Genomic DNA, 13,702 nt, shown 5'->3' on the forward strand with positions numbered 1-13,702 from the left:
TTTTCAAATTTGTTATTATTGCCTATTAGTAATATTATTTATTGTTGATTAGCCTATAATATTTTGATTAGTTCAAATTTAGTTCAACTTAAAACGATTAAATTAAAAATATAAAATATTCGTAATAGTCGTAACAATTATTATATACATTTGTAAAATGTTTATTTTAAATTTTTTAATAGAGGTATTTGAATAACAGAGATTACAATAAATATTCAATTTGTAAACAAATAAACAAATTCAGTATTAGAATAAATAAAAGAAACGATAGTAACAATAATGCATATAATAATAAAAAAAAAAATTTCGATCACATTTTTGGTCTTAAAAAATTGAAAAAGCCTAGGCCTAACTATTTATATATATACCAATGTTAATTTATTGTCATTTGAAAATTAGCTATTATGCATTTTTATTTTTTATTTATTACAATTATGAGTAAATTAAAGAAAATAATCAGGAAAGTAGTAATAAAGAAAGAGAAATAATAACTAACATTTATAATGTATTTTTGATATATGACGAATGAACAAAAGAGAAACAAAGTGAATAACTATTATATATGACATTAAAATGGAATATTCAACAAAAGAAAATGGTTTTAAATTATTTTTTTAGGATAATAATTTATCTAGATGTAGGCCTAATTGAATTATATTTATTTTTTCAAAAAACACATTAATACTTTTTTTTAAGTACTACCATCTATGAAAAAATGTAAATAATTAGGGCCTATAACCGCCGAGCAATATATACTGCAGAAAGTACATTTAAAACAAGACGGTATACAGTACTTCAAATCGTAAGAAATTTCGCACAAAAACGAATTTATGTATAACATTAATATTAATAAATATTTGTTGTTAAATAGATTCTTTTAATGTTACATAATAATTCACTTTGACCAAAAATAGGATGTTTTTTGTTGTTTTTTAGGACCATTTTTCTGAAAGTAAATAGATTTTAATTTTTTTGTTTTTACTCTTTTGTGTTGGCAACGGGTGAATAAAACAGCAAGTTGTGCCATTCAAAACTTGATTTATTCATTATTTTTAAACGGGAGACTAATTCATCTTTGAACGGTAGAGTAGGCCTATCGAAGCCTATACTGTACAAACCATCCAAAAACTGTCTCTAGATGATGTTTGTCGCATGATAGTCCAGGCCTACAAAATGAAAACTCACGACTTATTTAAAGATGTATTGTCCCCCAAAAACATGAAAAATGAAGATTAAATAAATCAGACTTTGAATAGGTTATTTTGTAGTTTTAATAAAGTTTCACTTCCGTAGAAATAAAAACTGAAAAAAATAATGTTTTCACTTATAAAATAACATGATAAATGGTTAAATTCAACCAAAAATCCATTGGCTGGCAGCCAATTTGACCATTTTTTGCTTTAAATTCCAGTTTTTTCAGGTAAATAAAAAAAATTTTTATTCAATTTTTGGTCGAAGTCAATAACTATTATGTGACATTAAAAAAAGTTATTTTCAGGGGGACAATACATCTTTAGGTGATGTATGTAGGCCTAATCTGAAGATAAAAGTATTAGCAATAATCGTAACATATTATTTACCATTATAATTGATAATAATTTAGACTTATATAAGCGCATTATGCTAAAGCCTCAATGCGCCAATAAAAACAAAAGTGCAAGAAAATTAAGAAAAACATAGTTAATGATAAGAGATAGACTTACCGTATATAACTCCTTTACATCTACAAGATTTTGTGAAATAAGGAGAATGATATTTTACACAGAGTTTATATTACTTATTTTGTAGGTCTTGTCCAATAAGATAGTTGAAATCAAAACTATGCGTAGATTATAGACAAGTAACAAATTGTGGTTTTTTTGTAAAATGTATTTTTAACCGGGAATGAATGTTTGTAAAAAGGCCGTAAATGTGAGGAAAACAGTAGCAAATCAAATCAAATTTACTATCAATCATTTACCAGAGCATACAGGTTTACATTATGTAATCAAATACTATTTATAACTATATATATAGGCCTCTATATCAAAAACGTCGTCGACGGAAAAATTGTTTAGTTGAATGTTTTCTCAATTTTCCAATTGTTGGAAAAAATAAATAATAAAGTTTAAGAAAATAAAAATGATGAAATATTAATATATAGCCTATGAGGATAAAATCGAATGCCTTGTTGAATTTTTGTAACAATTCTGACTTATCTGACTTAAAAATATATATACATAATTCAGACTGTTCATACTGTACATACTATAGGCCTACAGTTCTGCTTTGATATCTTTTTATGATTTCTCCTCTATTATTTGTTAACAAGATCATCTGATTGAACACAGCCACTTTATATATGACTACATTATTCAAGAAAAACCGAGATAAATCGTTGGAGGAAATTGTATCATCTGTAAAATATTCATCGAAATAAAAGTAACTCAACACTCAAATTCAACGAAATCTTAGCAAATAATAATAAACTCATTTAAGAAAGTACTTTAATATCATCGCTATAACATATTTGCCGATAGAAACATAAGTTAGTTATTGCTAAATAAGTATTAATATTATTAAATAGAATTAACCATGATAACATGTAGGCATATATCAGATATATTGTAAATGTCAGAAATAAGATATTGTAAGCAAAGTTCAATCGCGTCTGACAGGTTAGTGACCTTTCAGAATGGAGACAATCTCCAGACACCGAGCCTTGCGAGAATTGATTTAATGTATTTGGTGAACATAATTTACTTTTATAAAACAACGAACTTAAGAATCATATTTATAAATCCGGAAAGTTTCAGAATTACAGTATACATTTGTATTTTAAAGAACATTTTTTTTACTTTTTATATATCGAGACTTCAATTTAAACTAGATGTATCGAGGGAATGGTCTTCTAAATGCCTTATTGTTTATATATTTCAGTTGGAGAAACTAAAGGCATATCGAGGGACAAAAATAATGTATATTTTCATTGAGGGCAGTATTATTATAAATGAGGGATTGTTCGAATTTTTCCTGAAGACCTCATTGTGTACATTTTAAGTAAAGACAAATCGTACACAATTAATGTATCGAGTGTTGTTTTTCATTTATAGGACTCCGTTAAATTTCGCTAAGGGCAGCAACATCCAAAACTTGTTAGTGGTCTTTATGAATTTGTAATGCAAGTGTTTGCAAGATTTAAGTTATTAATATAGAATTGATTGTTTTTTATTATTTACCAATTGCTGTTAAGCCTGTAGGTATAATATTAAAGTTGTTAATTGAATATATTACGCTTAATTTGGATTTTAAGTCAAAAATACAGTTTTTATTGACAACTTTTACTCTTAATCAGTTCTTAACTTTCCACACTATCAAACTTTATCTGAAACAAGGCCAACAGCCATTAAGTCGCGTGCTACAATGCATAGTGATACCGGACCGACCGACAGACCGACAGACAGACCGACAGACAGACAGACAGACCGACCGACCGACATAGTGAACTATACTGACCGAAATTACTGAACATGTTTAAAAATGTTGAAATGTTTAAAAACATTTATATTTTTTTAATTTACACGTGCGTAGCCTGTCACTTTTGACGTGCTCGTATAACGTAATTTCGAGTTGAAAAGTAAGTCAAGAAAACAGAAATCGGGAAAAAAGAGTGCGCAATAACATTTAACGCGCAGTGCGCGCGCAAAAATATGCGCACTCATGGCAATTTTGTAAACGCTTAAAATTGCCTGAAACGTACTCTTATTTCATCGAAAATAAATTTTGAAAATTTTAAGCGCGCGTACGCATGCGTTACATGCGCTACGCACGTAATTGTATTGCCATATGATGATTTATGCCCTGAAATTTATGAGTACCAAATTTTATTTAATTGTGATTCATGGTTGTGAAGATATGATTACAAACGTGATTTCGTTAAATCGTGCGTAGACCGCGTAATTTTTTATTGCGCACCGTGAAAACATAACCACATTGATTCCTGGGCATAAGGAATATACTGTGAAAAATTTACCTAGCTAGATTAAACTGATATCAAGATAAGGTCAGAAAGCGATAAAACGCATAGTGATACCGGACCGACAGACCGAAAGACAGACAGACAGACCGACCAACCGACCGACATAGTGAACTATAGAGTTGCTTCCACGCGACTAAAAATGTGATGTGCCCATATATGGATGTCATACCATATTTTAGCACATCATACTTTTTTATCGAAATAGTCTAATAGTAGACAGAGCTTTCTGAAAATGTATTGTGTTTTCAGAAAAAACTGAATCACTATTACAAATATAATATCACATTACAATGAGAAATCTCTTGGCTGTCTCATCCACGAGTTCTGTGTACTCAGGGTAGTACCATATTTAAGGATATCACTACCATATTTCAGCATATCACTATACCATATTTAAGCACATTACTGCCATATTTAAGCACATCACTGCCACATTTAAGCATATACTGCCATATTTAAACATATCACTACCATATTTAAGCATATCACTACCAAATTTAAGCATATCACTATACCATATTTAAGCACATTACTGCCATATTTAAGCACATCACTGCCACATTTAAGCATATACTGCCATATTTAAACATATCACTACCATATTTAAGCATATCACTACCAAATTTAAGCATATCACTACCAAATTTGGACACATTACACTTGTTTTTGTCAAACCGACAGACAGAGCTTTATTATTATTATTATTATTTCATACAACAATGTTTATGAGTTGAGAACAATCAACTTTAACTCTGCATTATTAGTAGCAATTATATAATTTTATATAATAAAACTACAAGTTCGACAAAAAAAATGTTAGGCCTATAAGAAAAAAATGTATAATTTTGATTTGAAAAGAATCTGAAGGGAATATTTTTTTTTTTATAAAAGGAAAATTAGCATTTGTTATAGGCCGAACTTTTTAAATTAATTAAAAGTATAAAATATTTAAAACGGAAGCGTTACGAAAATGTAAAAGAGTCTTTCTACTTTATCATTCATTCTGTATCATCATTAAATAATAAAAAAAAAACATTATTTGCTTTAATAAGTAACCACCATTTCGCTCAGTATTGATAACAGTATGCATAATAAATTATATAATTTTTGAATAAATACATTTCACAATAATTAATAAGAGAGTTTCTCCGACTTAAGAGTATATTTATAAATGTACAAGTAGCCTACAAGATAACTGCCCAGTGCTAAGTATTTTCTCAAAACTGTCTTCTGTACCAAATTTATTAAGACTTTGTTTTATGAAACAAGATTTTAACTTGTGTTTTACCACAGAAGAAGATCTCTGTGCTCGATTCTTCTTATTGTATCTTAATTCAGTGTTCTGACAAATTATCCGTGACTCCAACATCACATAAAACAGTAACACAGGTTATAAAGGTTATAGATAGGCCCTACGTGTCACACTATTAATATGGATTTGAAAATATGCTATTTACATAATATGACACGATACACTAGAAGAATCGACTAAAACGCAGTTTTCTCTTTGTATTATTAATGATCGTATTGTGGCATTAAAAAGAAATGCGTTTTGAACTTGTTGTCTGCTGTAGAAGAAGAAGCACGACCGTCCTTCGTGATACTAAGATACCGACCACTTTTTGTGTTTCCATCGTATGACTGTCTCATAAGCCCTTCTGGTTCACTCCGAATGTTATAGAGTTTGAATTGGATTAGTGACTGCAAGGACACAAAACACGACCCGGATTTAAACTGTTCTCGCCACAGAATGTCAAAGTTTTGTCGACAAAGAAGCATTGTCTGAGTATTCTGAAATGTAATTAAGTTAGAAATTTAATACACTAGATAGTGGTAAAGTGGCCACTATTATGAAGAGTGAGAATCACTCTAGAAAAAGAGTGAATGTATTTCACGCTAAGGATTGAGAAAATAGTGAATTCCTTTCACTGTTTTCTAGATTGACAAACTCTTTAAGAGTTTTCCTTAATAACACTTCTCAATCAAGTGAGCAACATGGATTGCTACTCTTTTGTGTTAAAAAGTAATATTTTGTGACGATTCTCGGTTGTTTCGAACTGTATTTAATTATTATATGAATCTGTACGATTCCTATTCTTTTTACTCGCGAGTGTTAAAGCGCTGACTGTTTCTCCCACAAACATTAATGATTTAAATAAGCTATTGAGGGCGCTATCTATTATTATGAAGACCGTAACTGAAACAAACATCCACAACGTACCTCTGATCACCGTAATGTACCGTAATGTATTGTAATGTATTGTGCATAAATTCATATTTGTCAAAATTACATACAAATAGTATAATAATAGAAATGCCATTTTCTCTCAGGCCTACATTATAACAATTATTAAATTCGGGTTTTTTTTATGAAACATTGTGTTGTATCTTTCGATAAAAAATGTAGCTCTTTAAAAATAACGAAAATAACTTACATTTCTGGCCGAAACTTTCCCGGTTTCATCCATCGATAAATAAAGACCCGACTCACTCCCTTTGATAACAACTAAGCTAGGGCCCACGGCAAACGTTTTCACTTTTACTAACAAGAAAATAATATTGTTTAGGCTAACTTTGGTTTTTCACCACAAAGTCGGAACTCTGACCCAACTCATTTCAGAGTCAAAAAGATACATCATCATAACTGTCACAAAGTGTATCGGTTGATGACAACATGTCTATGTCGACATTGCCTTAAAATATTTATATATTTATTTCTTATGTTTATTCATGGAGAAATAAGTTTTCTCCATGGTTTATTATACTGTTTAAACTGTTTTATTGTGTATATTATAGTCATAGACCAGCATTCGTATTTCATTACATGTACAACCATTTCAATATATAAAGTATGTTTGATTTATAATGACAACTAGAGAAATTATGATGATAAAGATGTATTCATTGTGGTAAAGATATATTGTCCCTGAAAATTTTTTAATGCCATTTTAAGGTAAAATAATAGAATATTCACTTCGACCAAAAATTGGATTGAAAAAAAAAGTTATTTACCTGAAAAAAAAACCACTGTAATTTAAACAAAATATAGTCAATAGTTAATGGGTATTTGGTTGAATTTACCCGTTTATTTTTTCTTTTTATAATTTTAGGGGTTTTTTTTCTACGGAACTTATGAACTTGATTAAAACTGCGAAACAGCCTATTCAAAGTTTCTTTTTTATTCAAATTTATTTGTCATGTTTTTGAAGGACAATTCACCTTTAAGTTTAAGTTGTATTAATTATTACATTATTTAAATGCACCAAAAAAGGCAAACAAATAGAGACAAGCCAAATCAAAATCATCATTGTTTTTGCAAAATTCTACTATTCTTACTAATTAGTTTATTCTTACAAGAAGTAAACCGCCGAGTTTACACAACATTGTTTTAGGAATTGTAACCATGGGACGTTTAATGTCGGAGCATTTATAATTAACAATGTTGCGAAAACTACTGTCAATCTACTTGGTGAAGCAAGGAATCTAGAGTTGAAATTTGTTTGTTGTTGAAAGATTAGAAATTAAAACATTAGGAGGAAGGACAGTTGATCTGAAATCTTTATCATTAATTGGAATAATAGAAATGTATTTCTTTTGTTATTTTGACATAGAAGATCTGCTAAAACAATAAATAATGTTAATGTTTACGATAACTTAGAAATGAGGTTATTCGGTCCAATAGTTTATAAACGTGATTGATTGATATTGATTGATATTGATTGATATTGATTTATACAAACCATATTTGTCTTTACAGTTACTTGTACCATGTGTACGTCCGTTTGGTCCAATTCGAAGAAAGAACCCCGTTCTTGATAAAACATGTTGTAAGACGTCATAGCGATCATCTTCTAGATGAACATCTTCAGTAGATGAGTATGTTTTCTTATCTGGTGACACTCCATCGTTTATGTAACGGTAGTCAAAAGATTGGTTATTGACACCAGTCTCTTCGATTGTCTGTTTCATGGCAGACGACAATGTTGATGACAAATAGTGTGAAACAAACAATGAAATACATATCTGCAGTAACACATGCATCTTCATAGATGATTGTATATGGTGACCTAAAAAGCGTAAAAAGTGAGTAATTGAAAAATAAAGTAAAATAAAACCGTAGTTGGGCTGCGGCTATTGCATCAAGTAAAATATCTTTTCCATCGGAAAAAAAATGTCAATTGGATCAAGATTTAGAATTTGTTTAGACCAGGGAAGATTTAAACTAAAAAGTAGGTTAATTTCTTCCAATCTAACTATCAAAGATTATTTCCCACCCAAAACTGAAGATTACTTAAATCAGACTTTGATGTTATTTTGTTTAAATAATAATAATTTTAATAAACTTAATCACTTTCATAGAAAAAAAACAAAACAAAAATGTTTTCACTAATACAAAATAAATAGTTCAATTCCACCAAAAACCCATTGGTTGGCAGCCAATTTGACAATTTTTTGCTATAATTACAGGTTTTTAGGTAAATAGATTTTTTTGTCAAAGTATTTTATTATTTTTTCAGGGGTACAATACATCTTTAAAGAGAAGACTCAAACCGAAAACCCCCAATGTTCTCGTTTAAAGTTCTATAGCAGATTATAGTTAAAAGAAGGCGAACTGATGATCTTTTTGTTCTTTCATTCTTTCATTAAAAATAATACATGAAATTATAATACATTAATATAAAAAAAAATATTTACACTTACCGATTTCGTCAGTTGGTGAACAATATTAATAATTCTTGTTGTACGACCGTTGTGCACCAACCTTTAGTGACATGTAAAACATATAAACTAAATATATATTGCAGTAACATTTTATTACCATCACCAGGCGCTTTATCATAACTAGAATACAACACACGTGCACGTTCCCAGGAACAGTTGTGATGGAGCTGTATAATTATTTGTAAATATGCCTGTATAAAGGTATGGACAGCAGCGTAAAGCGTGGTTCCCACTAGCGACGCAACGCAAGGACGTAACGCAATGCAAGTGAATTGACCAATCACAAGCGATGACTTATTCGCTTGTGATTGCTAACTGTGATTAACAACAATGTGTTGTATTGCACAATAGTGCTGCAAACATCGCAGGTATGATTTTCACGTAGGCGGGGGCAAACACAACTATCGATCGTTAAACAGTGCGTATTATAACACCTAAATACATTCCTGTTATTTGATTGGACGAATGTGGATCACATGGCGTGCAATAGTACGCACTATTAAACGATCGTTTAATAGTACCTTTTTTCTGTGTACGAAAAAAAAATCTTTTCGCATTTGGAAAATATTTTGTATTATACTACTACCTAATAAAGTCACTTATTTTTTATTTTCGCCGTTATTTGAATGTTATGACTGGTTTTTCGCGATTGAAATACATTTCTGGAGAGATATATGTATTAATTTAGATCAAAAAAGCATTTAAAATAGCTTTAGATCGTTTGTATGATTTTAATTAATGGAAACTTGCATTAATTTGTATACTATTACACACCATTTGACCCACAATTGTCCAATCAAATGACAGGAATTCATTGAGGTGTTATAAAACGAAATAACCAACATTTATACGAAATAATAAAATAAATTGGGATATTCTTTGGTATGTCTAATAAAGTAGAATATAAAATTAATATTAATTTATGATAATATTATTATGAGTGGCTAAATAAGTTACTATATCAATATCATTGGCGATCGATCCGCTCAAATGTCAGATTACCGTAAATCCTTGTTTGTCATGATGAACTTTGGGTATATTAACAAAAAACTTTTGTTTTTATATTAGATTAATCCCAAACCATTAAAAAATACTATAGATGTTATAAAATTTAATTGATGAAATTAAATGTTATTTTCCATTGTTTTTATTCATTTATTACAAACGAAAACTCACGAAACCGTGTCGATATTAAAATATTGTCTAATGATATTTTATTGATAGAAATCATATTCATTTACACAGTCTGGAATGTATAAATGGAATTAATGTCTTAATGTGCGTTGCCAAGATAGAAACTCGTAACAGTGTTTTGATCTAATGTCTAGCAGAGTACTGTGTACATTCTCCGCGGCGCGCAGTGTCTGTTAAAGTGTGGTTTCCACTAGAACGCAACGCAACGACGTATCGACGCGACGCAAAGTGCTGTATTTCGTAATCACAAGTGGGAACCGACGATGCAACAGTGCTGCAAATATCGCAGGTTGGATTTCACGCAGGCGGGGGCAAACACAATTATTGGAAGGGCATTTTCTTACGTTGCGTAGATTGCGATACGTTTCGTCGCAAGTGGAAACCACGCTAAGGGGCGTGGAGCTGATCGTGTCGCAGCCACTGATAAAGCGTGGTTCCCACTAGCGACGCAACACAAGGACTTAACGCAACGCAAGTGAATTGACCAATCACAAGCGATGGCTTATTCGCTTGTGATTGCTAACTGTCTATAACTTCGCTTGTCATTGGTTAAAACGCTTGCGTTGCGTTTACGTCCTTGCGTTACGTTCTAGTGGGAACCAAGCTTAAACACTTTGGTCTCCGGAGTTAGGCATCATGTTGTTATGATTGACTTGCTCTCACCATAGACAGAACCAACTCAATGATTTCCTATCCCATCCACTGAACTAATAATATCTATACTGTCAATATCATGAAGGAAGTAACAGAAGTGGTGCTTTCCATTTTTTCGAGCTTTTTGCTCAAGCTTCATTCCCACTAGCGACGCAACGCAACCTACGCAACGTAAGAAAATTCCCTTCCAATAATTGTGTTTGCCCCGCCCCCGCCTGCATTAAATCAAACCTGTGATGTTTCCAGCACTGTTGCATCGTTGGTTCCCGCTTGTGATTACGCAATACAGCACTTTGCTTCGATACGTCGCTGCGTTACGTTACGTTTCGTTCCGTTTGTAGCCACCATATACAAGATACAAGATGTTTTTATTGTCACTTTTGGAAGAAAACAAAAACTGACGCTAAAAGAAGTACCGCAATACCAATGTATACAGATATAATAAAATTATACAGAAATAAAGCATGGCGTATGTACAGGCAATCATGGGCCAAAGTTAAATATACAACAACCAGCAACATTATCGTTCACAGTATTTTTATTAGTGTTTTTGAAACTGTAGAAAACTTAATAGAAATTTATAGAGTGAACTTACGCCCTGGATTAAGTAGTAAAATGTTATTTACATTACAAAACAGTTGATTACTATATCTATGGTAGAACATTTATTGCGTTAGACCCACATTATTCACCCGATACTAAACAGTCCTAACTCTATAGACAAAAGACAATAGAAAAGTTTCATGGGTTGTGTCGCATAGGCCTATCACATGTGTTTGCTGTTTATTGTCATAAGAGCTTAACTCTGTCACACGACAAGTATGAGGTGAGACAGTTCTAGATAAATGTGCGTTTACACGTGGAAATCGGGTAAAGTTATCGGTATATTTTTTTGTTTATGCATCATGGTTGTGCAATCTGAAATCACACCACAGAGTAGGCGATAATTAGGCCTATTCAAGGACCAGGGGTACGTAGGCATAATTAGTCCGTGCCTACTTTTCTTTGAAGGCAGTATTCCGGATTTAGAAAAGCATATGAATAAGCATACCAACCATTATAGTATGATGGATGATGTCGATTTCATAAGCTTGGTTCCCACTACGACGCAACGTTAGTACAACGCAACCAAGTTGACAAGCGACAGTTTGAATAATCCTCCGCTTATGATTGGTCAAATACTTGGGTTGCTCTTAACGCCCTTGCGTAGCGTCCTAGTGGGAACCAGGCTTTATGATATCGTGATTATGTAAGTATAGTGCAATGTTCGGTAGTTACATCTTGAAGAATGCTATAGTACCAGTAAGTACTACAGTTCATGAATATTTTACTTTTTTTCAATATTATTAATAAAATAAACGTCAGTAACAAACGCATTTGTGTTAGGTCGTTCAACCTACTTTAAAAATCAAGCTTTCTGTGTTAATTTGCAACGTTTTGTCTTCCCAGTTAAAACCATTTCAAATCGTTATTCCATCATAAAAAAATAAACAAATGTATGTAAAACAAAGCCTGAAAAAATATTTATAACACAAGTAATTTGACCAATCAAAAGCGATGGATTATTGCGTGTACGCCGTTGCGTTGCTCAGTGGAAACCACGCTTTAAAGACAGAAACCGGTTATACGAAATCTTTAAGCGGTAGCGCGCGGTAGAGTTTTACAAATGAAATGTTGTCAAGTACATGCTAACATTATGTTTAATGTTATTTGAATATTTAATTGTTTTCTGCAATTTCTTATAGTAAATAAAAGCCCAAAATCCCTGTTGATGCGTTGTTTCACAAAGAAAAAGTAGACCTACAATCATTTTTCAATCTGTAACTTGTCTCTGGTAGATAATTAACAATAAAGAACGCACCTCTTTCCTAAATAAGTGACACATACTCTCTTTAACCATTAACGTAGTCATTTTACCGTATACGGAGTTTTGGCGGAAATAAATAATGTTTCCTGATCAAAGTTGATGACAAATAATTCTAACATTTAGATAGTGTATTAATGGGTGTGACAACAGGGCCATAGAAGGAAGTCACTCCGCGACAAGATTTCCTATTGTCATTTTACTAACTTCTTCCGCATTACGAAGTGTGACGTAGACGACCTAGTAATATTGATTATTGGAATTGTTCGAATATGATGTCACCGTACTTTACACCGTTACAGTACAGTACTTCGAACATCCGTCTCTTGTGGTCATAGGGGAATGATGTTAAAGGTCATCTCGTCTTAGCCCTCCTCAGCATGACTGGGTCATGGGGAATGATATAGGCCTGACAGGACCTCCTCGTATTCCGTCCTTAACGTGACTGGGTCATGGGGGAATGATATAGGCCTAACAGGGCCTCCTTGTATTCCGTCCTAAACAACATGACTGGGTCATATGGGAATGATATAGGCCTCCTAACAGGGCCTCCTCCTATTCCGTCCTCAACATGACTGGGTCATGGGGGAATGATAGGCATCCTCGTATTCCCTCCCCAATATGAATGGGTCATGGGGAAATGATGTAACAGGGCCTCCTCGTCTTAGGCCTCCTCCGCACGACTGAGTCATGGGGGAATGATGTAATAGGGCCTCTTCGTATTCCCTCCCCAACATGACTGGGTCATGCGGGAATTAACAGAGCCTCACCTCGTATTCTCTCCTCAACACGACTGGGTCACAGAGGAATGATATAACAGGGCCTCCTTGACCTATGCGTTCTCTCAGCATGACTGGGTCACAGGAAATGATGTAGCATGGTCACCTCGTGTTAGACCTCTTCAGCGTGACTGAGTCACAGAGGAACGATGTAACAGAGCCTGCTCGTGTTAGGCCTCCTCAACATTATTAGGTCATCATTGGGGGAATGATGTAGCATGGTCACCTCGTGTTAAACCTCTTCAGCGTGATTGAGTCACAGAGGAACGATGTAACAGAGCCTACTCGTGTTAGGCCTCCTCAACATTATTAGGTCATGGGGGAATGATGTAGCATGGTCACCTCGTGTTAGAACTCTTCAGCGTGACTGAGTCACAGAGGAATGATGTAGCATGATCAACTCGTGTTAGGTCTCCTCCGCATGAGTGGGTCACAAAGGAAATGGGGATGAATGATATAATTAACATGAAC

The 13,702-nt window shown here is 32.7% G+C and overlaps 1 protein-coding gene across 1 annotated transcript; it reads right to left on the reverse strand.

Annotated features, from left to right (window-relative positions):
* Window positions 1-4,776: 4,776 nt before the first annotated feature.
* On the reverse strand, window positions 4,777-13,548 carry LOC140060606 (fibroblast growth factor 16-like). The gene is made up of 5 exons (XM_072106887.1): window positions 13,223-13,548; window positions 8,720-8,780; window positions 7,759-8,085; window positions 6,454-6,560; window positions 4,777-5,809 (listed from the first exon to the last, which is right to left on the reverse strand). The coding sequence occupies exons 3-5, from the start codon at window positions 8,063-8,065 to the stop codon at window positions 5,534-5,536; spliced, it is 690 nt and encodes a 229-aa protein (XP_071962988.1). The 5' UTR covers window positions 8,066-8,085; window positions 8,720-8,780; window positions 13,223-13,548; the 3' UTR covers window positions 4,777-5,533.
* Between the last annotated feature and the right edge of the window lie 154 nt (window positions 13,549-13,702).

Source organism: Antedon mediterranea, chromosome 10 (genome assembly GCF_964355755.1).
Source record: "Antedon mediterranea chromosome 10, ecAntMedi1.1, whole genome shotgun sequence".
NCBI classification, from domain to species: Eukaryota; Metazoa; Echinodermata; class Crinoidea; order Comatulida; family Antedonidae; genus Antedon; species Antedon mediterranea.

Coding starts and splice junctions, on each gene's coding strand:
- LOC140060606 (XM_072106887.1), bottom strand. CDS start 8,065: ATGAAGATGCATGTGTTACTGCAGATATGTATTTCATTGTTTGTTTCA. Junction 6,561..7,758: donor TAACTGTAAAGACAAATATG/GTTTGTATAAAT, acceptor TTTTCTTGTTAG/TAAAAGTGAAAACGTTTGCC. Junction 5,810..6,453: donor GGAAAGTTTCGGCCAGAAAT/GTAAGTTATTTT, acceptor ATTACATTTCAG/AATACTCAGACAATGCTTCT.